The 27,260-nt window shown below is 42.0% G+C and overlaps 1 protein-coding gene across 6 annotated transcripts in view; it reads left to right on the plus strand.

The window, feature by feature from the left end:
- Positions 1–27,260, plus strand: part of JAKMIP3 (Janus kinase and microtubule interacting protein 3) — a 698,412-nt gene that overhangs the window by 298,730 nt on the left and 372,422 nt on the right. For all 6 annotated transcript variants that reach the window (XR_011204932.1, XM_069239747.1, XM_069239745.1 and 3 more), the window contains exon 3: positions 10,417–10,914. Coding sequence is in view for 5 of the 6 variants with exons in the window: in XM_069239747.1 (XP_069095848.1) it covers positions 10,417–10,914 (498 nt within the window). In the remaining variant the exon portion in view is untranslated. The remainder of the gene's footprint in view (positions 1–10,416; positions 10,915–27,260) is intronic.

Raw genomic sequence — 27,260 nt, forward strand, 5'->3', positions numbered from 1 at the left:
GTTTGTTGCTTGTTCTTGAGAACACCTCTTGGGTGAAAGAGAGCGCATTGATTTTGACAGGTTTTTCAACAGAAGAACAATGGCAGTCAGCAAGAGCTGAGGCTTAGTAGGTTTGTACTGATGGTTAAGCCATATCCCTGGCTGCTGCATTTTAGAGTTCATTCAGGTGCTTAAAGGGGAACTATGGAAATGTGACACATGGGGATTGGTTGACATATTTGTGTATTCAGTTCAGCACAGTAACCATTGCTTGCACCGCGTAAGGGAAAGGCAAGCATATGAACATTTTACTGATGACCATCAGTTAAAACACCTGTGTCTTCAATGCCTAGGTAATCTGAGGTGCTGGTGACATATCTTTGTAGACTAAAATGTTTTTCAATATATTAAATAGTGTAATGCAATATAGGCTCCTGTCCCCAGTGCATGGGATGTCTTAGCTGAACCCCACACTGCAGACCTCTGTTTTCTTGCTGGGTTTAACTTTCTACGTCTGCAAGCTTTTTAAAGATGCCCTTGGTCAGGTATTTGATTAGAAGGGTGGCTGCATGTCACCCTTATGGTTGGGTTAATCCAACCCAAAGGAGCCAATGCAACTGATTACTGGGATTAGATACTAAAGCTAGGACAGGGCCTGGTGATCCCCAAAGCTTCATTCTTCAGCATGAAAGGAAAAGGTGACATTTCCACTTTGACAGAAGGGACTGTATTTGAGTTGAAGTGGAATCTTGTGTCCCAGACCTATAGAGTCTTTGTAGAAAGACTCAGTGACCAACAGTGCTGAAAGGGTCTGACACATAAAGGATTATAAGGGCCCCAACACCATCACTGTGACCATTGTTCCCACTCAGCCAGCAACACTTTCTGTTTTTTTCTTAATCGGTTGAGACCTGCTTGAGAACTGCCCATATTATTGCCACCTTACAAGAATGGGTGGAACGGCTCTGAAACAACTCACCTCACTGAAGCAATGGAAATGTTATGTGTGATATAAGATTGCGATTCCCTGGCTCAGATTGATCGAAGTTTGGTTTTCTAAAGGTAGGACTACAGCTTCTGACTTAAGGCTTTAAGTTACCTATCTGAATACTAGGAAGAGGTTAAAAGGTGTTTCCCAAACAACTCTCAAAATGAACATTTGCTAGGTTTTTAAACAAGATGTGGACAAGGCCCAGATGACCATGCAGTGTACTAATATTTACCAGAGAAAGGTATTCTTTCAAATGTAATATTTGTGACAGCAAAGTTGGTCAAGTGGTGCAGACGTGAAAGAAAGGCAAGCCAGTAACCCAGCAAATGGATGCTGTCCTTCTATAGTGAGCTGCAAATCTGGTAGCAAATGCAGAGCAGATCAACGACATTTTAAAAGAAATATGTTACTAAATAGTATATCCCAAAACAACTTCAACATCTGTCTTCGTTGTCAGAGCACTCAACCCTGTGGATTATGGATTATTTGTTTTAGTTGGATTTGTACCTTGCAGACCTTGTTGTCGAAGTATTATTTATTAATATCCCTGGTATATGTTTCGCAATAAGGTATAAGAAACACACAACAGGTGATGGGAGGAATGCTTGCAATAAGTGTCACTTCAGTTTGGACCCAGCCTAATGCAAATCAGTCTTGACCCTGCCCCAGTAGGAACATCCCAGCCTAAAGTGCCAGTCCAGGTCCTCCGTGATTCAGAACACAATCAACCCAAGGCCAGTTCCCCCTTGATTGGGGCTCATCAGTCTGGTGCAGCTTGGTTGCAGTGGCACTGTGAGCAAGGGACCCAGGTCTGGTCATATCCTTGGTGACTTAGGGTGTTACTTAAAACACGCAAAAGACTATGAGAGGAATGTTTACAGTTTGTTGGTGGTCAAAAGAAGAATGGATTGAAATAGTACCCCTAGAGATTGACAGTGGTTAGACGACTTGCAAGCATTCCTCCCATCATCTGTTGTCTCCAAGATATATGGGATGTTGAATACCTTTTGTCTTCAAGATATTAATTAGGCCACCATTTTTGTTGTAATTGGTGTCTTTATTTACTGTTTGTTTCTGCTGTCCTTGAATATAGTTATTTATCAGGATGTTTTGAATCTGTTTACGGCTTGTATTCGTAGACAATATGATATCAAACATATCTGTCATTGACTTTTTCAGACTGAGAAGCTGTATGTTGGGAATAGATTAGATTTAGTTCAGGCATGCCATTGGAAATATTCATGCTATCACCCTTACATTTTAGTCTGGCGTTAGCCCAGACCTTTCGATTTCACTAAGATTATATTCATAACATATTATTATTATTATTATTATTATTGGGCTTTCCTACAGCACTCTTTTTCTATTAGTCTCTTATTGTGTTATTTACATTTTGCCTCCTGCCACTACTTAAAAAACAGGGGCAGTGGGCCAATCCACTTCAGCCATTAGCTTACTTCACTGTGAGTTACTGCATTCTGCCCTTGGACATGGAGTGCATTGACACACAAAGACGTTCCCTTTGCTGCCAGGAACTACTAAGGCAATGAGTATTTTTGAGACCAAAAATATTTGTGTTTAGCCACATTTTTTAGATTGACGAGGACCAGCAACTTCAGCAAAAATATGTGTGAAATCCAAGGCAAAACAATCATTGACAGAGCAAGTGTCAGATGTATTTTCCATTTTTCTTGATTGCGGTATGTGTCGTGGGTGCTGTTTGTGATTTAAGATTGCTCCAGGGTTATAACTGCTCATGTAGAGATTTGGCAAACGAAGGTATATACAGAAGCATACTGCACTGTGAAAATGAGGTCTATAGTGTGATGCCATGTGTAGATTATTGTGCCTACTGGCATAAGTTTAGTGCGTGCATGTTGGATAGAACATTAGGTGTTGCCTGATGAATGTAACCAGATAGCTAATAAATGTCAATTGAGTAGTGCAGGCTGCTGAAGCGAGGCTTTTAGTGTTCGCAGACATGAAATTCCATTACTATAATCCGTTTAGCATGTTTTGATGCCATTCCACTATCGTGCCTGCAGCTGAATCACACTAGTGCTTAGTGAATAATGCTCTAAATGAATGATATGAGTGTGATGGCACAGGCTTTAGTCCACCAACAACGACCCATAGTTGTTAAAATTGGGAATAATGTGGTTGGGAATTTGGTAATTGTACACCACGCACAGTGAGATTGTCACAGCGCCAAAAGTATTTTGTTTTATTAGGATTTTATGTGTGTTTTGGTCAATGGCATGCAATCCTGAGAAGCGCACCTACTAAACTATGATATTTTCATAAAGAGCATCCTGGTATTTTACTTTGTAATTGGGAATTGGCATGTAGCCCAGAGAAGCGCAACTACTAATCTATGATACTGTAATAAATAACATCTTGATATTTTAACTTGTAAGACTGTCATAGCTCTCACTTTTATATTTTATCAATGTACAGTATATATCTTTTTGTCAGAATACAAAGTGGTTTTAAAGCATCTTCTGGTTGGAGGAAATGTCTTTTTCTGAATTTACTTGGTGAACATTTTGCTGGGCATGCGCAAATATTAAACAGATTGGCTGCCTCAATTGGCTAGGTGACTGTTGTATTGAATTAGACTGCCTCACATGTGTCTCCAACCCTGGTAAGGGTGTGGGAGGAGTGGAAATGCACCGAATGACTTGCCTTTGGCATGCTACCCACATGCTTGTGCAAACTTTGACAGTCAGGCATTACACGTTTTACAGCCTCCTCCCCCTCCCTTCACTTGTCACGCACACCCTGACCAATGATCAGTGAAAACAAAGTATTAGGCGAAATCAGTTGAACAAGTTCATGTGTGGAAAAAGAGTAAAGAGTGTCACAATTCATTTTTGCAGCTTATAAAAATAACATTTTTAGAAAGGTAACCCGGGAAACATTAAGGAACTCGAAATGGTCTTGCATGTCTGACCTAACAATCTGGTGGATCAACCTTGCAAGCAAGCAGACATATCAAATGTTAATCTGCACTTGGTAGAAGGAACACATTTTGTGTAAAGATCAGTATCCATCATGTGTGGTTGATATAGCTGGACCACAAACTCACATGCCCCAGGTTAGGGTGCTTCTCGTATCTGCCCTGTGATTACTACTTAAGTATCAGTTGTAAGCCCAATCGATTGCACTATATTAGCCCTCTAGATATATGCTGATGCTGTATCTTATTCATTACATCCATGCGTCAAATTGTTTACTTTTTTGCAAACACCATGTCTACTATTGGTGGAATTCCTGTTTGTGATGCCCAACTATGAGCCTCTTGACATTAACTTTCTTGTCTGACCCTCTCTGCAAGCTGATAATTAGTTCTCTGTCTTATTCAACTCATTGAGTGGGTGTGTCTGAAATGTTTGTTGTCACAGCTCTTTCTATTTCTACCTCAGGTTGAGGTGGTATTAACTTTGCTTTATCTATAATTGTATCCTTGGTTTGTTTCTTGGTGGCATACCTACCCATGGCTCTGCCCACGACACTTCTGTGTGCCTTCCACTTGACAGGTAAACTCGTTGCTGTGTCAGGGCATCAGATGCAATGTAAAAAATAAAAAATACTCAGAGAAGCACCCTAACACGGACTCATACTTCATCAGTGCTTGGGATGTCAAAAGAAGCTGCCTTGCTCAATTCGTGGCAGCATTTCAAAGAGAACTCACTCTCTTCCTCTTCCTTATCTGAAGTGAGAAGGAGACCTATGAGTTCAACTTGCTGGTGATAGAGCCTTTCCCTTTTTACATGGAACATGCCATGGGGCTTCATAGTGGGCCTGACACAAAGTATACAATTTGCATCATTGATCTTTTCCAAAAGAGTGTAGGCACCACTCCAGTTGTCTTCTGAAGTATGTCCTTTAATAGGCTCCATTAGGAACACTCCTGGCCATTTACAGTCATAGTTTCCTTTTGATACTACAAATCCATGATGAAACCCTGGCTTGACATGGGATTAGTCTTTGTTTCTACATGTGCTGTGACATTATCTAGTCAACCACAGCACCTAGATTACCTTCTTAACCCTCATTAACAAGGGTGAGAGAACCTCAGACAGCGTTACCAAAAATCATTTTATAGGTTCTGAACTCATCACTATTCCAATGCACCTTCCTGTTTGCAAAAAGAGGACATAAAAGGTAAATGTCCCACTTCTGCCTTAATGGGGCCACAAATTGCTTCATGCTCTTGACCATTTTGTTAAAATGCTCCATTGGTCTGTAGGTGGTAGTAGAAGCTGTAATTCTCCACACAATCATTTTACATGGCCTTCATGTATGTGGACGTTAAACTGGTTACTTGGTCTAAAAGGACTTTTTGTCACAAACTGACAAGGTTAACGATCCCCAGCTGGCACAGTCTAGTGCAGTAATGGCTGGTTGATCTGTGATAAATTGTCTTTGAACTAGACATCCGGAAGTGAATGCCACAAAATAGAGAGCAAAAGTGGGAATCAGACAAAGGTTTCCATATTACTTGTCCGATTACTTTCAAGGCGGTCCCATATATCAAGCTCATGCAAAAAATAGTTGAATATTAAAATCAATAATCATATATTATTGATTGCTTAGTCTTTTCCTGCGTTTGAATAATGCACGAATGGCGCATTGCAATGAAGTTGCTTGCAACGTAGATAGATAAACAAAAAAACAAAACGAGTATATTACTATGATTAATGTTGGGAAATTTTTCATGCCTAAGTGTTCATAAAGTCATAATAAAAATAAAACACTTGTGAAGCAGTAATGTCTGCGAGTGACAGTGTCCCCGTCTAATTTGTTAATGGAACCTAGCCTATTGTCTTGCACTGACAATGCTGGTTAAATAACTACACATACCATGAATTTCAGAGCAAATAAGATGCCACGAGATTTACAGATTTTAACAAGAAATACATCTTGATGAGCAGTCAGCCAACGTACATTATATTCACAATAGATTAGTACAATTAACGTCAGAATTCTCAGAGCTAACTGACCAGTCAGCCTTTTCCATACATATGGGTGTGCCATCAAAGTGCAGAACTAGCCTGCTTACCCTTCATGCTGCACTATCTGTCCAGCTGTCCTTTTGACACCGTGCACTCCACTTGAATTGTCGATAAAGCCTACCCTTTTCTTTACTGTGTAAGGCCCTCATTACGAGTGTCTCCAGAGTTAGTGAGATCATGGGTATGGGTAATTGCAGGGATGGGGAATATCGAGACAATTACTAGTTGGAGCCTAGAGAGCAACTAAGAAATGAGGAATTACTGTGGGAACTGGTAATTCTGGGTCACATTCTACTGCTAATTCCCCCATTTTCGGCCAGACTTTTATCCTGTGACTTTAGCTGCTTTTTATTTCTGGTCGCTACCTATGACTCCTCTTTTTGGGTGCCACATCCTCATTTTACAGCACTCAGCACATCAGAGCTATGACACAAAAGTGGGTCTCCATTGAGAAAATAAGAATTGATGGTTACTGGTTTTGATGACTTCTGGGGTGTTTGAGATCCATAGACCACCGTGGAATTGCCCTATTATGGAAATGGGGCTTACTCCATCACAAGAGTGGATAACCCAAGTATGGCCTCATTAAGGTTGAAAGATATCTTTAAGCTAGCTGATTTTGCATTCTTAAGTAGAGGTCTGTGGAAAGCCAAAGGTATGAGCCATGACCCTTGAAGGTTTGGCCTCCTAAGTGTGCTGTTCTCTATCCATGCACGCTTTGAATACACAATCAGAAACTTTATTGTTATTCACTGTTTCACATGATGACAGTACAGCGCTTGATCATGTTTCCTTAAAATTAGTCTGTCAGCTTGCTACATCCAATTTTTTTTTTGTCGAGGGCTGTTGAAACAATGTTTCAGTAGCTTATGCAGGAGAGCACCTGTGTCCTCAAGTATTCGGCCCCATTGACACGAATGTGAGGACGTCCATTAGCAGTATTATACCTGTTTTCACAAGGCATTCAACAATCCTGAGCCTTCAGGAATGGCGTAGTACTCAAATTTGGAGAGCACATTTTCCTCATATATGTTATACACAATGATGAGTCTTTATTAAACTACTAAAGCAAGATATCAGCTGTCGATGTTCTGTCTAGTGCTACTAGAAGTATAGTAACTGGAGATTAACTCTAGAAGCAAGCAGTGGCCATTTGTGAGTGCTCACACATTTTTAACATTTATATAGACACTATTTGACTTTATAATGACCATTGCTATTGCTGTGAATCCCTCAAGTATTTTGGTGGGAAGAGGAAATTGCATTAAGAATTTTAGTCCTGATTTAGAGTTTGGCAGAAGGGTACTCCATTGCAAACATGACAGAGATCCCGTGCGGCTTATTACAAATGTTAAAAGATGTAATACATTTATAAAAATGCAGTCAGGAGAACCATTGAGCTTGTAACAGAGTAAACTGACCACTAAACTTTCATTCAGGCCCTTAGTGTAATTTTGGAATGACCTTTTAGCTTTACCTGATGTCCAGGTAACAAGTACCTAAATCAAATATGTACTTACACCATGTAGCAAATTTGAGTGTGGCCCATGAGGGTAGTTTGTGTAATGTTTGTTAATATTGGGGCACTTTTAGACTTGGCATCCTTGGTGTGGTCTCCCCTAACTTTTTGGGTCTGTTTCCCAGAATGTTGATGTGTGCTGGTCTCTGTTTTTGCTGTTTTTGTTACTCTGGGCACTTTACCACTGCTAAGCAGTTCTAAAGTGCAAGTGCTCCTGAATAGAATGTGTATGTAATTGGCTTTCCATGATTGGCATATTTGATTTACTGGTAAGTCCCTAGTACAGTGCACTGGAGGTGCCCAGGGCCTGTAAATCAAATGCTACTAGTGGGCCTGCAGCACTGCTTGTGCCATCCACATTAGTAGCCCTGTAAACATGTCTCAGACCTGTCACTGCAGAGTCTGTGAATGCAATTTTAAACTGCCATTTTGACTTGGCAAGTGTACCCACTTGTCAGGCCTAAACCTTCCCTTTTTATAGATATAAGTCACCCCTAAGGTAGGCATTAAGTAGCCCCAAGGGCAGGGTGCATTGTATGTTAAAGGAGGGACATGCGCTTAAGTGTTTTACAAGTCCTAACAGTGAAATACTGCCAAATTTGGTTTTCACTGTTGCAAGTCCTATCTCTCTTATAGGTTAACATGGGGGCTGTCTTTAAATCTAATTAAAGCGTACATTCCCTGTGGCAGCAGATAGACACATGGAGTTTAGGGTCTCTGAACTCACAATTTAAAAATACATATTTTAGTAAAGTTTGTATTTAGATTGTGTGTTTGAAAATGCCACTTTTAAAAAGTAGGCATTTTCTTTTTTAAACCATTCTGTGACTCTGTGTGTTTTGTGAACTCCCTGTCGGGTCATTTTGACAGTTAGGCTCCTTGCACCTCTCCCTAGACAGTGACACAAAGGTGGCTGGAATGTAGCCCGCATATTCTGATGAGCCATCTGTGCTAGAGGGGAAGAGAGGAGTGGGCAACGCAGACTCCGACCTCCTGGTGTGTGGCTGGGGCCTGGCCTGGACAAGAAAGGATCTCACAGACATTTGAGACTTTTCTTTGAAGTAGGCCTACTTCAAAGGCAGAAAGGGGTATAAGAAGAGCACCCCAAACACCAGACTTTAGATTACTTCAAGGATTCAAGAGGAAACTCTGCCTGGAGAAAAGCTGCAGTGTGAGGAGAAGTGCTGCCCTGCCTGACTGTGCTTTGTGGAGCTATCCTGCAGTTGCTGCTTCTGCCTGTGCAAGTAGACAGAGACTGGACTTTGTTGCATTCCTGCTTGAGAAGTGACTCCAAGGGCTTGGAGTGGAGCTTGACTCCTGTTTTGAAGCATCAGGGACAACAAAGGCTTCATCAACCAGAACCTAGTCTACTTGCTGTGGACTCTAGCTTGTCAGAGGGTGCAATTACAGCTCCTGGACCCCTGAAAGTGAATTCAGGGAGAGAAACCAGTCTACTGACACCAGATGACTTTGTGCGACTTCGTGAAGGACGCCGCTGCCCGGAACTGCGACGCCGCTTGCCCCGAGGCTGTGGACCTCGCTGAGTGCGAATCCAATGACCCTGTGAGATGATGCCGCTATCCCGGAACCACGACGCCACCTGACCTGAGGCCGTGGACCTTGTAGAAGTCCGACTACCCTGTAGGCCTCCCGTCGCAGCAATCGCTGATCCTGCCCGACTTCGGTGACACCGGAGTGTCGTAAGTCCAACGTCTGTGACGATCCAACATCATCGTAGCGCCTGCGGCCCTGTGACGTCATAGCCACCCCGTGAGGTCACCCCGAAACATCGTAACTCTGCTGGACTCGCATCTGCTGGAACCAAGGGACCGACTTTGTATCCAATGCCGCCTCATCTCTGCCGCCCTGTAGAGAGGACCCAACCCCGCTGTGGAACACTGCAGTCTTCCTGCCCTGTTGTACCGGAACTGACGCCACATCAGATTCAGTGAAGCCGCTGTCCCCGACTCGTTGCACCGGCCTTTTGTCAGCTTGTTCTAAAGGTACCGTACCTGGGGTCGACCGACTCCGTGAACGACGCCGTGTTTTACCAGCTTGTAGTGTTTTCACCTCAGATCACTGTTTTCTTGCTTTTAAGTGCTAAATTCGTATTTTTAATTATATAGTGTGGGTTTTTATCGTATTTGGTCTTGGTTATTTAGATAAAATATTTTATATTTTTCTAAACCTGTGTTGGGTCATTTTTTAAGGGTTCACAGTATTACTGTGTGTGTTGGTACAAATACTTTACACCTAGACTCTGAAATTAAGCCTACCTGCTCGTGCCAAGCTACCAAGGTGGTGAGAGGGGGTTAACTGAGTGTGATTCTCCTTTACCCTGACTTGAGTAAGGGCCCTTGCTTGGACAGGGGGTAACCTGACTGTCAACCAAAGACCCCATCTCTAACAGGCACTAATGTGGCCCAAGAGTATTTTTGGTAACTGCAATTCACCATTTTCATTCCTGGCTCTTATTACTAACAATGTTTGCAGTTTTCACCTACCTACTGATAAATCACCATCACTTTTCGTTTCTTTGCTGTCATTGCCAACATGATTTGCAGTCATTGCCAACATACCAACTTTTCATTTATTTGCAGTCGTCTCTAATAACCTTTCCAGTCATTGCTTTTATCGTGTGAAATCTCTTGACGACAGTATTTACTGCTCATCTAAAGTGTATATCTCTTTACTTTTACCATTTCCTTAATCTGGTGGCATCACACTGAACAGTAATTGTTTATATCCTAATCATGTTAAAGTTTGGCTTTTCTTTGCAGAGGAGTATGAATAAACTATTTATCAAATTGTACATTTTAATTTTACAAATAAAGTACTGGGATCAATGGTTATATGTTAACAGATGCCTTATTGTTCACACAAATAGTTACCTTTACTTATTGTTTTAGGCCAACAAGTTGGAAAGGGACAAAAACCAGGAAGTAAAGCAGATCAAAGAGCACGAACAGCATAAAAATATTGTGTTGGTGACAGAACTTAAGGCAAAACTCCATGAAGAGAAAATGAAGGAGCTGCAACTTGTAAGAGAAACCCTACTGAGACAACATGAGGCGGAGCTATTGCGGGTCATTAAAATTAAAGACAATGAAAATCAAAGATTGCAGGCTGTGGTCAGTGCATTGCGCGATGGTGCCCCGGAGAAGGTCAAGACTGTCCTTTACAGCGAAGCCAGAGAAGAAGCCAAGAAAAACTTCGAATTAGAGAAAGTCAAAATGCAACAAGAAATTTCTGAGCTAAAGGGTGCGAAAAAACAGGTGGAAGAGGCATTGACTGTGGTTGCTCAAGCTGATAAAATGAAGGCCGCAGAGATCAGGAGTGTGTATCACCTGCATCAGGAGGAAATCACCCGGATCAAGCGGGAATGTGAACGGGAAATACGCAGACTGGTATGTGCTCAAATTCTAATGCTTTTGATAGTAATACATTTGTTTTTATTTTTTCAATACATTGCACAATACATGTTGTTAACACTTCCTGAAACATATCACATTATTAGTTCCTGCCCACTGTCTCTTAAAGGAAACTAAAATATTCATGTTATTCTCCAAATGTTTTAAACCAGTTACAGAAGGTAAAATGCGGCATAAAGTGCATATTCATACAGTTGTGGTTTTCTGAATTCGATTAATTTCGCCACTAGTTTAATGTAGCATTCCCTGAAAAGAGAAAGTAAACGAGAATCTCAGAAAGAAATGTTATATTCGCAAGTATGTTGTAACGAGTCAGGTGCTGTAATGGGGGAGGGGGTGTGATGTTACAACAAGAGCTGCCGAGGTTTTGTACAGGGGAACCAGGTTGAAGTATTGCGTGGGCTCAACATCCTGTGATTCTGGGCTCATTCTCCCTGTGCCCAAAAAAGAATCAAAAAAATGAATGTGATGTTGTGTAATGTGACTTTAGCTCATGTAAAGAGTTTTAATACCTTCATGGCGAGTTCGCTCTATGTAAAACTACAATAGAAAGAAATGAGTTTTCAGACCAAAAAACACTAAGGCCCTTATTTATACTTTTTTTGTGTCGCATTTGCGTCATTTTTTGTACAAACTCACAATACAATTATATTTTGTAAGTTTGTGCCGCTTTTGTGTAAAAACATGATGCAAATCCAGTGCAAAAAAGTATAAATCGGGGCCTAAAAGTGTTGATATGAATGATTGTTTCTAACCAAATCACTACAACATTCCTGATGTACAGGTATAGTCGGTTGCACTTAGACGTATTTTTATTTTCTCAAAGAACAAGCGACAATATTTAAAGTCAATTTTAAAAAAATAGTTTCCTTTTCAGACCTTTTTGCTGGGATAGAGAGGAAAGTAGAAGCAAAACCATTTTAGTACTGACTGAAACTTTATTGTAGTATCACTTTTCAACGTATATTATGGACATGAGTAGATTGCGGACCTCATTCCTGCTTGAAAACTTGTTAGACCACACTTTTATTTTTTATATTTATTGGATCATGTTTAATTACGTGTTAAAGTTGCAAAATTGTGTACAGAAATCTAAAAAAATAAATTCATGGGCATCATTGGGTTTTCAACAAATTAAACACACCATGTAAAAACCAAATAAAACTGTTGCCGGTCACTAGACAAACCTCACTACATGCACATTTTTGTGCTAATGTACCCGGCAGTACTGACCCATCACTGCACATGCTATGGACCATAAAAAAACACTGTTAGAGATGCATTGGAAAGTACCGTTTACCTCCCAAAGAAGAAGCCAACATCCTCTGAACAGAAATGGAAACAGATCAATCAGCATACACATTATTGTATCATAAACACAACACCAAACTATAAAGTGAAGGGGAGTTGGTAAGTGGGAAACAATAGTTGTGGGCAGCGCCACCAAAGCCAGTGGCAGCAAGAAGAACAAGCATTTGCAATGCAATGGGTCCCGCATTTGCTCGACTTAGAGCGATTCGCGTTATAAAGTCCTAACTGGACTTTTAGTGCCACATAGAATGAAAATGAAAAGTAATACAGCTTTACATGAGCGAGCCGGTTTAAAGCGCCACACCGTGAGCGTGAAGGAGCACACAAAAAGAAACAGTCAAACATATCCGCAAAAGTGCAATTATCCATATAACAGGGTCGATTTCATGCAAAGCGCTTGACTATTGCCCAGCGAGACCATGTTGTGTAGCAAATAAAAATAAAAAGTAGTCCAGAACCCATGCCGAAAATATGGTGCCTCATATTTTTTCAGAAATTTACTGGTGCGCTTGAGGAGAGGTAAACACTGGGGAAGGCATGATGTATGCATGCCTTTCACAAATAAAATCAAGCAGTTTTGAAAAAGGCAAGCCCACGAACCAACCAAACTGATGGATGTCCACAGAGAGATTACAGCAGGCTTGAGAGCTTGCGCGCTCGACCCTAATAAAGGGAAATTTGAGGCCTTGTTACATATTTTTTGCCTTGCCCACATCCCAGAAATTCCCTACACCTTCAGTGTTGCAGTCATCGATGACCCACAGTATGGTACCCAGGCAGAGATGAAATCTGTTGACATGCTTATCATAATCATGCTTGCCTTGTGGCCTCAGAAGGAAAAATCCAATCAGGGATACAGTTAAAAGGTTTATTACGAACTCAAGCTCAAACCAGATACACTTTACAGACTTGTCCATGGGTCTGGCAGGAACTGCATCTTAACCAACCAGAAGCACTATATCGGGCTCTTAGACCTGTCGTTGCTCATGGGAGTCTAAGCTAAGGCATGAACAGCGCCCAGATTTGTATGACTCGCGTAGCAAGGCTTCTATTTGTAATTTTACTGTTACGTACAATATGGACCTTGTTATATGCTAACATTGACCCTGTAATTTGTGCAGTTAAACTGTTAGAGTGAATGGTGCATTTGCAGCCTTAAAACGCAGGCTACCTTTTGAATGAAGTGGCTATAAAAAGTGTATTTGATTGCCATGTTTTAAAGTCATCTTAACGAAGCAGAGAATGGAAATCTGCATTCTCTGATGCATTTGCTATGCATGAACACAGCCAGTAAAACATGACTGCAAGCAGAGATTAATTTATGTGTTTCAAGACGGAAGAAAAGTAGTACTAAGCTTCTGGTTGAACCTTTATATTGAACTGGAAGCCTTGGTCAACATCTTATGAAATGATACAGGAGCCCTGTGTGAGACAACACACCCCCTCCAGTATGTATGATAGTGCTACAGAAGTGGGGTTAGATACATAGATCAATTGCTGTATGGGGTGTTGAAATAGGCGTCAGACTAATAGGCTAGAGGAGTGTGCTTAAATATGATTGGGGCCTAATTAATCAATGCCCTAATTAGTATAACATCTACCGAGTGGTTTATGAAATTTGGAGCCACTCTAATATGTATCATATACAAATTAACAGGGTATAATAAATAATCATATCGTGCAAAATTCTGAATACTGATTTTGGGTATGGATGGGACTATGTACATACTCACTTCAGATGAGAGATTCTACAGCAAGAATGCCTGACTTCTTAGCCAGAGTCACCAGCAAGCTCTTCTTTTCTTTAAAACGGTCACATTTTCCTTAGAAGCTTAGAAAATCTACCGGGTGTGATGCCAGTAATTTGGGGTAACACAGCAAGTGGGCAATGCCAATTCCTACAGGGACACATAATAAGATATTGTTCTACAAACAAATCATTTAAGTGGTCATAAAGGGGCACTTTACAGGCTGTGATTCATTTGCCAACGGGGGACTCCAGCATGTATACAGTACAGAAAGAGTATCTTTAAAGAACAGTTTAACGCTAAAGCGTTGGTACAAGAGATGCATGTTGGGAAAAACATGAGGGTATAGAGGACCAATGGTGAAATGAGAAAGGCTCATTACAAGCTGAAATATTGTATCAATATTCAACCTACTTATGCAGAGTTAAATGTTTGAGTTATTTTGATATGTGTTCCATTTGCACACCTCACATAAGAATTCTGTAACTGCTGGCCCATACTGTGTTGCTTTTGCACTCTACATAGCTCCCTCATCCTGGTTTCTACAATAAAGTATTATAAACAACCAACTTTTGAAGTAACTTTAAGACTGCTACTCTTTTAATTGTGGATAGCAGTAATAAATAAAAATAAGTGACGACAAAGTATATTGATGATTAAGAGTGTATATGCAAGTGTAATTGAAAGTGATCACCATCTTCAGAAGGGGTCAGGTCTGAGATAATCTAAATATTAGAACACAATTCCGTGTCTGGGAGACCAGAAACAAGCAGTGGTGGCCGGTAATTTTAGGACGGAAGGGGGCGGGCGGCAAGCACACTCACACTTATTCATTCACACACATACACACGCACATCCATTCACAACACTCATCAACATTCAAACATACACGCACCACCAAACATTAATTTAAAAAACACACACACACTTACCTTCAGCTCGGAGGACCCAGGAGAGTTGGGACTGCTGCCTTCCCTCTCTGGCGGACCTTGGGTCAGCCAATGAGGGAAGGCAGCAGTCCCAACTTCGTCACAGATTGGGATGGGGTCAATGAGACTTCTGACCCCTCCCCACTCTGTGACGAGGTGTCACCGATTGACCCTCACCCTGGGCGCTTCAGGGCTTAAACCTGAAGTGCCCAGGTGAATTCAATTGGTGACGCTTCCCCTCGTCACCGAGGGGAAGGGACTCGAGACACCTTTGCTGAGCATAGGAAGTCACGCCCATAGGAGCTGTGACCTCTTCAGACCAGCAAAGTTCAGCTCAGGCAGCCAGGAGTTTGTGCAAATCCTACATGTCTCGATCCTGGCTGTCTGATCTGAACATGAACAATGTCTGTCAGGCTGACCTTTGCTCAGCCTGACCAACACTCTTCATGAGGGGCAAAAGGTGGGGTGGGGGCGTGGCCCCTCCGCCCTAAAGGATGGGCAGCGGCTGCAAACAAGTATCTTTATTGTAAAAGGGTTAACTTGTGATTTTTTGTTTGGAGTAAATGTTAGAAATTGGGGGTCTTATCTACAAAGAATTGGGGTAGGGCAGCACTGCAAGTGTGAGAAAACAGGGCTGATTGCAGAGGCCCCCTAACTTTTTGACCCCATTTTCCACTTTTTGCTGGTGTTTTCCTGACTCTGATGGTGCCCTGGGTACTGCTAACCAGTCCCAGGGCCTGTGCTCTGTGTAAAATGGATATGCAAATTAGGCTAATTATAATTGGCTAAGTTAACCTACCTATAAGTCCCTAGTATATGGTAGGGCATGTTGGTTTAGGGACCACAGCATAGGTGGTGCACCCATAGGTGCACTGCTGAGGTGCCCAGTGTCATTTTGAAGGCAGGCCTGCCTTGCTGGCTGCTTTTAAATTAAAGTTATATGCAAATTCGACTTTGGAATTAAAAGTAGTTCCAAAGTCTTAAACTACCTTATTTTTACATATCAGTCACCCCTAAGGTGTGCCCTATGTGCCCCTAGGGCTGGGTGCCATGTAACTATAAGCAGGGACTTTATAAAAATAGTTTTATAAGCCCTGGTGAGGTAAAAACAGCCACATTCGTTTTTCCCTCATTGTAGTAAATGGCCTTCATAGGCTAGAATGGGGAGACTTTATTTTACTTTTTTTAAAGTCTCCTTAAATGATGCATACCAAGAGTTTGGTATCAAATTAATTGTTGTAATAAATCCCACAACTTCCAGTTGTTGGATTCAATATAACTTGTTCAGGTAAAGAGTTTTAAACTTTACCTGAAAAGTTGCCAATTTCAGCCCTGCATTGTTTTTGCTGCTGAGCTCTGATTGGCCAGCCTTGAGCAGCTTGACCAAGCTGCCTTGATGAGGTGTGAAGTGGCCTGGCTTCACACAAAGGAATGTGCCTGTGGGAGGAATCTCCACTCAGCAGATGGTGAGGCAGGAAGGGGGAGGGCTGCCAAACTGGTCTTCAAAGGCAGAGAAGGACATTTGGAGCAACCAGCAACACCCCCACATCCTGCAACCCCAGACAACTAGGTGCCCCCTTGATTAGATTAGGAGAGGGCAGGAGAGGGGTGTGTTTTTGATTTTTAGCCACACCAGTGGGTGTGCTCAGCCAGATGTAACCTCCAAAAATCAGATTCAGGCATGATGGATTTTTGGAGAATGTTGCCTCCTGGGATTGATTTTTGCCACACTTCCCAGGAAGTGGACATCACAGGGGGAAGGACCCTGCACCTGATTGGAGAACCAGGACCCCCTGCTTTTCACCCAGGAGCAAGGATAAAACTGGCAGACCTGCACCCACACCTCAGTTCCCTACCACATGCAACAAGGAAGAACAACAGAAGAAGAAGGACTGCCCTGCTGGACCCCTGGCCTGCACCTGGAACCTGCACTCAGAAGGACTGCACCAGCTGCACACTTGGGCTTCACCACAAGAAGGACTTTGCCTGGCTTCAACTAGTTCAAGGAGGGACTCCCTGTTTGCTACAGGTGAAAAATTGCTAACCAGAGTCCCCTGCACCAACTCCTGAAGAAAGCGACCACTGTCCAGTGGCCAAAAAGGAGTTTACGTCAGGTGCATTCTGGGAGTTGTAGTCCTCACCCCCCAAGGACCATCTCAGAACTTCTGGACCCTTGGGGTGAGCTGTGGACCCCAAAAGAACCTGAAAAGGACATCTGGGAGAAGCCCCAGAAGTCTGGAGAAGTTTGGACAACTTTTGTAAAAAAGCTCCATAGAGGGACCGGCCCGCCGCAGCAACTCTAGCCGGCTTGCCTCAACCGCGACCCGGCCTGATTTGCTGGTTCGTCCCGGTAAAGAAAATCTCTGAAAAAGAGACTAAGTCCGAAGGTAAAAAGTTGACCAGGACCTCCCAGCCAGCGTATCCGAGGAGGGCTCCATGGACGTCGGATCAAGATCCAGGTTTACCCCAGTCGAAGGATTTTCACCTCGAAAAAACGACTAAGTCCAAAGGTAAAAATCTCCACCGAGGATTCCCGCATCGCGTATCCAGAGAATGGCTCCAGGAGGTCGGATTGGACTGGCAGGTTCGTCCCGCTGAAGAAAAATCTTCGAAAAAGAGACTAAGTGTGAAGGTAAACTTTTAACCGAGGCCTCCCGTGGCCTGTAGCCGAGCAGGGCTCCATCGCGGTCGGCCTTAAACTTTGACTTTGCCCCGGTCGAGTTGCAACCAGATGACCCGATTGGCGCTTTTTGTTTCTAGGCTCTAAAAAAATAATAATTCTTTAAAAATTCATATCTCCGGTTCCCCTTACCCGATTTTATTCGTTTTGGTGTCATTTTAAAGATAAAAATATAATAAATTTTTATAAATTGGTTTTGGAATTTTAAATTGTTTCCTGTGTTTTATTTAATTACTGTTTTGTGATATTTGAATGCTTTACACTCTGTCTCCTAAGTTAAGCCTTGACGCTCGTTGCCAAGCTACCAAGGGTTGGGCTGGGTTTAATTTACTGAGACCTAACTGGACCTTAGTGGAGGTTAGTGGCCTATTGCTAAGTGTAGGTACCTACCTGCCCTTACCAATAACCCATTTTCCAACAGCAAGTCATTTTTCTGCACTGCCCTACACCAATTCAAAAGAGCAGGAATGCACCATATCTACAAAATATGGGTGCATTCTTGTCCTTTCAGGTCTGAGATAATCTAAATATTAGAACACACTTCTGTGTCTGGGAGACCACAAACAAGTATCTTTATTGTAAAAGGGTTAACTTGTGACTTTTTGTTTAGAGTAAATGTTAGAAATTGGGGGCCTTCTCTACAAAGAATTGGCGTAGGGCAGCACCGCAAGTCATTTTTCTGCACTGCCCTACACCAATTCAAAAGAGCAGGAATGCACCATATCTACAAGATACGGTGCATTCTTGTCCTTTCAGCCGGCGCGTACATTGCAGCCAAGAGCCATCGCAGGCACACTAGCGCCATAGTGCAAGGATGTCTGTGTTGTTGACATGATTGTTTTGTGCAGTAAGTGGCACCTTTCTGCACAAAAACTGTCATGAGAGGTGTATCAGTAGTTCTATGTGTGCTGCAGAATACAGCACGCATGGAAAGAGGAAAAAATGAGGAGTAATGTAATAATGTCTCCTTGTTACACCTGCCCTGGGGAGGGGGATGTGTTTTAGCACTGCCCCAGATTTACTATAAGTTGTAAATCTGGGGCATGGTCAAAAAACATGGGTGTTGAGTGGGAACATCCACAGCAACAACCATTGCCCACCTCTACCGACTCAGTGTGAGGCAACACAGCAACGTTCCCTCTGTTGCTTACACTATATCTACAAGGCCATGTAAAGCCATGCAGGGTGCTTTTCGTTGCGTTGTAGATATGGGTCTGCAGTGTGTGCCACAGGAGCATTAAAAAAGTGACACTCCGGTGATGCACAGGGGCTTGTGAAGATGGGGCCCCTAGTTGGCAGTGGTATGTACCCTGTCCAAGTTGGGAACACGATCCCAGTCTGGAGAGGTCACTTACACTCCCTAAATTAACCTGTGCTCACCCCCTGGTAGCTTGACACAGAATAGTCAGATTTCATTTAAGAATCAATGTGTGAGGTATTTGTGCAACACTTAATTACAGAAACACCGTGAAAGACACCACAAAAAGACTCCACATCAGTTAAGAATAACAGAGAATATGTATCTAAGTAAAACAAGACCAAAATGACAAGAATCCAATAAGTAGAAGTCAAGATATTATTTTTTAAAGATTAAGGCCCTCATTATGAATTCAGTGGTCTATTCCGTAGACCGCCGAAGTCACCGCCACCATATGACCACCAGTGTTGGCGGTCTGAAGACCGCCTTATTATGACTGCTGGCTGCTCTCTGCCACTATTTGGCGGGGAAGCCGCCAGTAGCCATATTGCCTGTTGGCGGTCTAGTGGCGCTTGCTCCCCTGCCAGCGCCATGTCACCACAACACCACCTACCGTATTACAACATTATAAACGGCGTGGCCGTGTTGTGTTGGTGGGATGCTGGCAGCGGAGCAAGCGCAATGTATCCCGTTCCCTCTCATACGACCACCGCGACCACCAGGTAAGGTGATCGTCTGACAGGGCAACGGGGTGGGGCGGTGTTGTGTGTGTTTGTGTGCATTTGTGTGTGTTTGTGTGCAAGTGTCTGTGTGCTTGTGTGAATGCATGTATGGGGGGTTGGGGAGTGTGTCATCGCCTTATGTGTGTGTGAATGAGTGAGTGTGGATGTGTACATGTATGTACGTAAGTGTGGTGTGTGCGTAGATCGGGGTCAGTAAGGGGACCAGGGGGTCAGTACGGGGATCGGGGCGGGGGGTCAGTATGATGATGGGGGGCTGTGGAGGGGTCAGTACAGGGATCGGGTCAGCATGGGGACTGGAGGAGGAGGAGGGGGGCTTCTCTGCTTGTGGGTGTGGGGGGCTTTTGATGGGGTGGGGGGCCTTATACATGGAGGGGGTTTGGAGAGTCCTGTTGTGACAGCAGGAATTAGTATTACTGTCGTCAGTATCCTTACTGTCAGGGATTTTGTGGCAGGGCTGCTGCCACAGAAAACCTGGCGGAATGGATCCTCAAAATACCGCAGGCGGTGTTAGGTGGACCGCCAAGTCGAAGGTGGTCAACCTTCGGCCAGGCGGTCCCACTCCCCTGGCGGTACAGGTGGTTAACTGGTTGTGAAGCTGCCAGTTCACCGCCATGGTCATAATGACCACCTAAATGTGAAAACAATCCTTAGAAGTCACTAAAGTTCAAAATGTTAATTGAGCACCAGTGCAAATCCACAGTTCAGGCCAAATGCAATAGAGGGTAGGTCAGCTACAGAACCTTCTGAAACAGTACATTTGATGGAGCAAAACCAATGATGTTGAAGGCACAATGCATCCGTTTCTGCAGAAATCAACCTCAGAACCTACTTCTGAGGCCCACAACTGTAGAGAGGGACCTCAGGCAAGCATAGCAGTCACAGATGGCAAAGTCCAGGAGCACCAGGAGAGTTGCAGGCAGTGTTTAATGTCCCTGAGATTGGGGAGAACAGGGACAACCCAATAGGCCCTTGGACAATCTTGGGTTCTAAGATGTAGAGAACAGGTCCAGTCCTTCTCACTCCAGGAAAAAAGCAGCAGGCCAACAGAGCAAAGCAAGTAGCAAAGTTGCACTCCTACAGCACAGCAAGCAGTAGGCCAACACAACAATGCAGTTGCAGAGTGACAATCCCTCCTGGCAGAACAGCAGACCTTTTCTAAGAAGAATGTCCTTGGTTCCAGTAGAGTTCTGATTTGGTGTGGTTTGGGGTCCAGTACTTATACCCAAATGTGCCTTTGAAGTTGGGGGACTTAAAAGAAGCATTTGAAGATCACAAGTTCCCTGTCCTTCATTCCCTAGCTGCAGAAGAGCTGCAGGGGGTTATGCAGTCCTTTGTGTGGGGAGGTGTAAGCGAGGAAGTGCTAAGTTCTGCCCCCCACCTATCAAGCCAGTTAATGGCCTGTTACGTCCCATTAAATCACACCTAAGCTCCCATTGTGTGTGACTGTCTATAGGAATGCACAAGGCCCAGCTGTCACCAACCCCAAGCATGTATTCAAAGACAGGCATAGGCACAGAATGGTTAAAGTAAGAAAATGCCAACTTTCTAAAAGTGGCATTTTCAGACTTACAATTTAAAATCCAATTTCACCATAAGTTGTGATTTTGAATTGTGAGTTCAGAGACACCAAACTCCAAATTTCTCTCTTTTGCTAATTGGAAGTTGCACTTAAAGGGTGTTTCGATGTAACCCCAAAGTTAACTTATAGGAGAGATAGGCCTTGCAGTAGTGTATTGAAAAACAAATGTAGCAGTTTTTTACTACCAGGGCATGTTAAACTTAAAGGAACATGTCCAACTTTTTAAATACACTACACCCTGCCCTTGGGGTTAACTAGGCCCTGACATAGGGTTGACTTATATGTAATAAAAAGGAAAGTTTGGGACTGGCAAGTGTGTTCTTGCCAAGTCGAAATGGCAGTTTAAAACTGCACACACAGGCTCTGCAGTAGCAGGCCTGAGATATGTTTGAAAGGCTTCTGTATTGGGTGGCACAATCAGTGCTGCAGGTCCCCTAGTAGCATTTCATTTACAGGCCCTGGGCACATATGGTGCACTTCACTAGGGATTTACAAGCAAATTAAATATGCCAATTGTGGAGAAGCAAATGTTACCATGTTTAGAGCATCTGCACTTTAGCACTGGTCAACAATGGTAAAGTGCCCAGAATCCCACAATCAACAAAAACAAAGTCCAAAAATGAGAAGGAGGAAGGCAAAAAGTCTGGGGATGACCCTACAGAAAGGACTTGTTCCAACAGTAACCTTTAAATACAACATCTGTCATAAGTGTGACTGTGCAAATCATTTGCAGAGCAAACAGTTGTTTATTTTCTCATGAAAGAGCATTGTTAAGTGTGTTTGGATGTGCTATATCCCGGCACTACATGTTATTGAATGTATGCAGCCAAGTTGTTATGTGTAGTTTATCTTTTGTAACATGATGAAGATTTCTTAATGGTTTGTCTCTTAACTTCAGACGTTTGGCATGTTTCAACATTCACCTTTAAGTGATTCTACCATTTGGAAGAAGGCTGAGGGATACACAAGTAAATTGACTGCAATAGCAAATACATAGCACATTATACTGTCCTGTGGTTGAGACTTGGAGAAGTGATTTGGACAAATATTTTATAAAGATATACAGTTATACTACTGTCAATAAATTATTTTCCTTCAAATAGTGTACCATGGCTCATATTTTATTAAATTACACATGGAAAGCTTGCTTAAAATCATCACCCAACATTGTTAAAGTAGTGCAGTGGTTTATTAATCTAATACCTTTATTTTGATGCAGGATAATATACTTTTCCGACAGTAGTTCATTTTTAATGTTTGAGGTAGTGGGGAGCGTGATGTAAGTTGGTGAGTGGGCAAATTCAAGGTGTTGGGGCATCTTTGAACATGTAGGACCAGATTTACAAAGCCCTATCTCCACTGGAGCGTCACTTTTTGTGATGTTCCAGTGGTGCTAACCACTGCTCCATATTTACAGGGAGGTGTAACGCCACTTTTTGTGGCTCTATGCCTCCTTATACATATGGGCGCCTGCAATGCAGTTTTCTGCATCAGAGGGGCGTGCAAGGGGTGCTGCAGTGGGCGTTCCATCTCAACACCCACTGTTTTTAAATATGTCCCTGATTTATGAGAAATTGGCAGTGCCAAAAACTAACGCCACCCCAGGGGTGCTGTTAGCATTGCAAAATAAGGAGGAATACTTGTATTCCTCCTTGTTTAGGAAGAACCAAAACCCATGGATGATTGTGTATGTGCCGGAAGGTGTCCCTTCCTGCACATAAACAATCATTCCAAAATGAAGCTTTGGTACTTCTATGTGTGCTGCGTTCTGTAGCACACAGAGAAGTGCCAAATCACCATTGTAGATTGTTGATGTGCAGGAGGAACATCTTCCTGCATATAAACAATTACTCTGGTTAACTCAGACACCCTTGCACTATGGTGCAAGGATGCCTGCAAGAGTGGAGGCAGCTTAATTTAGCGCCAGTGCAGGGGGAAACGCAGGGCTGCCCCGCATTCCTGTAAATTTGGCCCATAGTTCTTAACTACTTTACTAAACTTGACATCTTCTAAATTGGAACTACTCCAGAGGTACATATGCAGGATATTTCAGCTAAGGAGGTATTTTTGGTTGTAATTTGGGGGTTCAGAATGCATGGGTGCAGACTGCCCCAACTTACTAAAAACAGGCAAGTAAAATAACAGTGAGTTAAAACACTTTCTCCGGAACCCAGGTGAAATCTAGTCAGGAGTGATCTTTCCCAGGGTTATTAACCCAACTCCCTATCTCTGGACCATTTCAACAGAAAGTTTTCCTTCACCCACCTCTTATCTTTTTAATTGATGGAAGTTGGATCAGTGAATAAGCTAGGTCTTCAAAGGCAAAGGAAGTATTTCTTAAGGTACTGCCTCCATGATAAAGAGGGACCCAGCACACATGCCAGACAATCCTCGATTACATCTCTGCTAAGAGAGGCCTGCGCGTTGCACCAGATAGAACACCACAGTCAGAAGGAAGCTAGTTTTATGCAATCTTCAACATAATCTAAGCCAAGCTCTTTGTGCACTTTGAAGTATTACTACTGCAGGAAACCTTAAGCGCTTGTAGAGAACCATGTTTTTTTCCACCAGCAGGTTGCCTGTATTAGAACAACCCCAAATCCTAGCACCATGTGTCAGGATAGGGACACAAGTGTGTTTATAAATCTCTGGAAGCAAGCAGGTGGGCTTATTCATTTTGCAGGTTGAAACTTTAAAAATCGATCCAGTAGCCTATGAGAAACTGGAGCACCTGTTTGCCAAACATGAGGTTCAATTAAGTTTTCATCACAGGTGACTCCTAAATAGGGATCATGCCAAGCTCTCTCAATACGCATAGCCTTTATGAAATGTCTGCAAGTCTTCATGTTCTTAGAGCCATAGACCATTACAGAAGTTTCGGATCTATTAGTTTAGCAGTAGTATTTATGAGTGCTTTGCCAGGGCTATTGACAAGCAATCTATTTCAGAATATTAATTTGCTGTGGTGGTTATGTGTTGGTTGGTTTGTAGTGTTATAGATTTTTTTTTGTAATGGGCAGCTTTAAGATTGCTATTTCCTTTTGCAGCATCTTCTGGGAAGATTTGAATGAAGGCGTTATGTTAGACAATGGTTTTGTTGATGTGGTGAGAACACTAAGATTGTTACTTTGTATTGTTCCAATTTTAGACATGACGAATATGAGAACATGAGGCATTTGTTTGTGAAAACTTGTTATCATTTAGTTTTTCCAAGTAGTCTATTTTATCACCTTTAAAAGTCACATTTTTTAATTTCATAGGAGATCTTAAGTTTGATGAATTGAAGCTGGACTTAGCCTTGGTGAGAACATGGACGTTTCTCGTCATGCTTTGCCTTTCTGATGGATAAATGAAAGAGTTTTATAGAGGGTCTTTAGCAGTAAGAGACCAAGTTAATGTTTTACTATGGCTCTTTTCTATGGACTCTTGACTTAGGAAGTATTTAGTTTGTTATTTTATTATGTTGTATTCCCTCTCTGCATTTATCAAGGCAATATTTAAATGTTTTGCTGGTTACTGCTAGAAATTGCAGAACTTAGAGTGTATTTTTTTGGCATGTGCTGAATTTTGGGTTGGGGTAAAGGTACTGTTAGGGTATATTGAAGATTACGTGTGAATTTGTGGTCAGCTTAAGTTAAAAGAACTAAATTAGGGTTCAGGGAAGTAGAGACGGACGCTGAAGATTTTGCAAGCCAATGTCAGCAGTGTGTTTTTGCAGATAGAGGTTTATCACATATTTTTTACGTAATTTAGCAAACTAAATGTTAAGATCTCAAAAGCTGAGGTCATTGGTTATCTTTAGTATTAGTAAAAATGCTGGATTTCGGAAAGGGTGGGATAGAAATCATAAAGTGATCATGTGGCCTGTCTAGGGTGACAGTACAAATGGAGGAAAGCAGAGCAAAGTTTCAGGAGGATCGTGTGTGTTATTGTTATTCTACTGCAATAGGTAATTGCAAGGGCTTTATGGAATACGTTCCTGCTTAGATAGAGCATATTTAGGTGTGGTGAACCCACATGACCTTATGCTAAATCCATTTACAAGATGTACATTTGGAGTGGTAGTGTGGGCTTCAGTAGCATTAAGGAAAGGGTATTTAGGAGTGGAATCATCGTTGGGTGGGTCCGTGTATTTTCTATTTAAGAGTGTGTCTAAACAGTTCTTTTGAGCGTTGCAATGGTGCACAAAATGGATGTTGTTGTACATATTGATCATGGGTATTGTGCCAGTATATTAGGTTTTAAATATTGTTATTATAGAAGTATTGTGGCAAAAATATCACCAATGTATATATAGGTGATAATAGATTTGCTATATTTAACTCCATATATGTATCCTGACGATATATATATATACATATATATATATATACATCTGTAGATAAGGAAGATATGGAGTTAAGACTACTAAATCTGTATATACCAATATATACCCACATCCACAATATTTTAATTATCAATATATGTGCTGCAATATTCCAGTAGTAAGGTATTTGTGTAGTCAAACGTTTGACATGTAACTGGTTGTGTTGGTGTGGGGCTTGATCATTTGGCATAGAGGTTTTTGTTGGTGCGTGAATGGTTTTACTGGAGGGTATTGCGGTCAATTAAGGTACTTGAGAAGTAAACCTTAACTTTGATAAAAATAAATGTTATTGTAAAAGTTAATTTATTGATATCATTAAAGTTGTCAACCTTCCCTTTGTCGTCAGAAGCACCTAAAGCCAGATCCAGGTTGTTATCTTGCAGCACTCTGCATTAAGGAGAAAGTAGTTGTACTCATAGAAGTACAAGTATGAAACCACAAGTCTCAGTTTGCAGATTGCTCCTGGCGATATCAAACAGAACTAGCTAAGAGAGATTCTGAATAAAAAGGAATTGTCTGCAATCCTCTGATATTCATTTAAGACTAAAGCCTTGGTTTATTAGGTAGATGTCCACTATGTATAAAATCTCCACAAATACAGTTTTTAAGCATTCATTTCTGCAGTCGGACATTTGTGCACCACTGAATTGTTTTTACATATTATGATGATTATACCACTTGCTTTATCCACGACTTTACTGCATAGTCTACAGTATAGAAGGGTGGGAAATTGTAAAATCAAAAGGTCTTGGCTAATGCTAGACTTAAAATGTCATATATACGTCCATACTTATATACATAGTAGAGTCTTGGGATCAGTCATCTTCAGATTTTGATCTGTTCATTTGTCATGCATATTTTGCTTCCACCAATCGCAGCATACAGATTAGTGCAATGCATCAGCCCACTTCAGCCTTTGGTCCTCTTCCTTGAATATATGTGCATAACCATATTCAAAGAAGTGCACTGCAGTACCAGGGCTGTTGGACCAAAAATTACACTTGCCAATGCATTTTTATTCCAGTCTTTATTCAGCTTTATATTACTTTGGGCCTGATTACAACTTTGGCGGAGGGGGTTAATCCATCCCAAATGTGACGGATGTCCCGTCCACTGTATTACGAGTCCATTATATCCCGCTAGGGGCCTATAAATATTGCCCATGGTTCCTTATCAGCACTGTGCTTTTGAGGACGTTTAATGTTATACTGACAGTTTTTTCAATTAGAAATTACTGTAAGGGTAGAATTTCCAACCATTAACATTGGCAACAAGTAAAATATGCTTTAAAAAGTCCCAAGACATATCTGTGTAATAATTGTGTCCACTTCAAAGCTAACTATCCAGACAGAAGATTGCAGAGCCATAATATGTGACTGAATATGTGAGTTGAAAACTATGTTACTTGAAGTTAGTGAAAATGTTCAAAATACATAACAGTCATAAGGAAAATAACTGCATTTTCTTGTAACTTAAAGAATCTCAAAGTGCTGGCCTAAAGGAGAAGGCTACTGCATCCAGGAAGATCTAAGACAGAAAAAGCAAACACAAAAGACAGGTCTGCTGAAAGTTGAAACAATAAGAATGAAAATTAGACATAAACTGCATGGGAGAGTGTTGCAGACATGAAAGTAGCCTCAGTGCTCACATGCTCAGATAAATGAAAGCTCAGTATTCAGGGTTGACATGTCTATCGAAGATCCCCTGATTTGGTTGAAACACTAAAAGTGATGTACAAACTGGTAGCAGCTCCAAGACACAAAACAGA

Source organism: Pleurodeles waltl, chromosome 6 (genome assembly GCF_031143425.1).
Source record: "Pleurodeles waltl isolate 20211129_DDA chromosome 6, aPleWal1.hap1.20221129, whole genome shotgun sequence".
NCBI classification, from domain to species: domain Eukaryota; kingdom Metazoa; phylum Chordata; class Amphibia; order Caudata; family Salamandridae; genus Pleurodeles; species Pleurodeles waltl.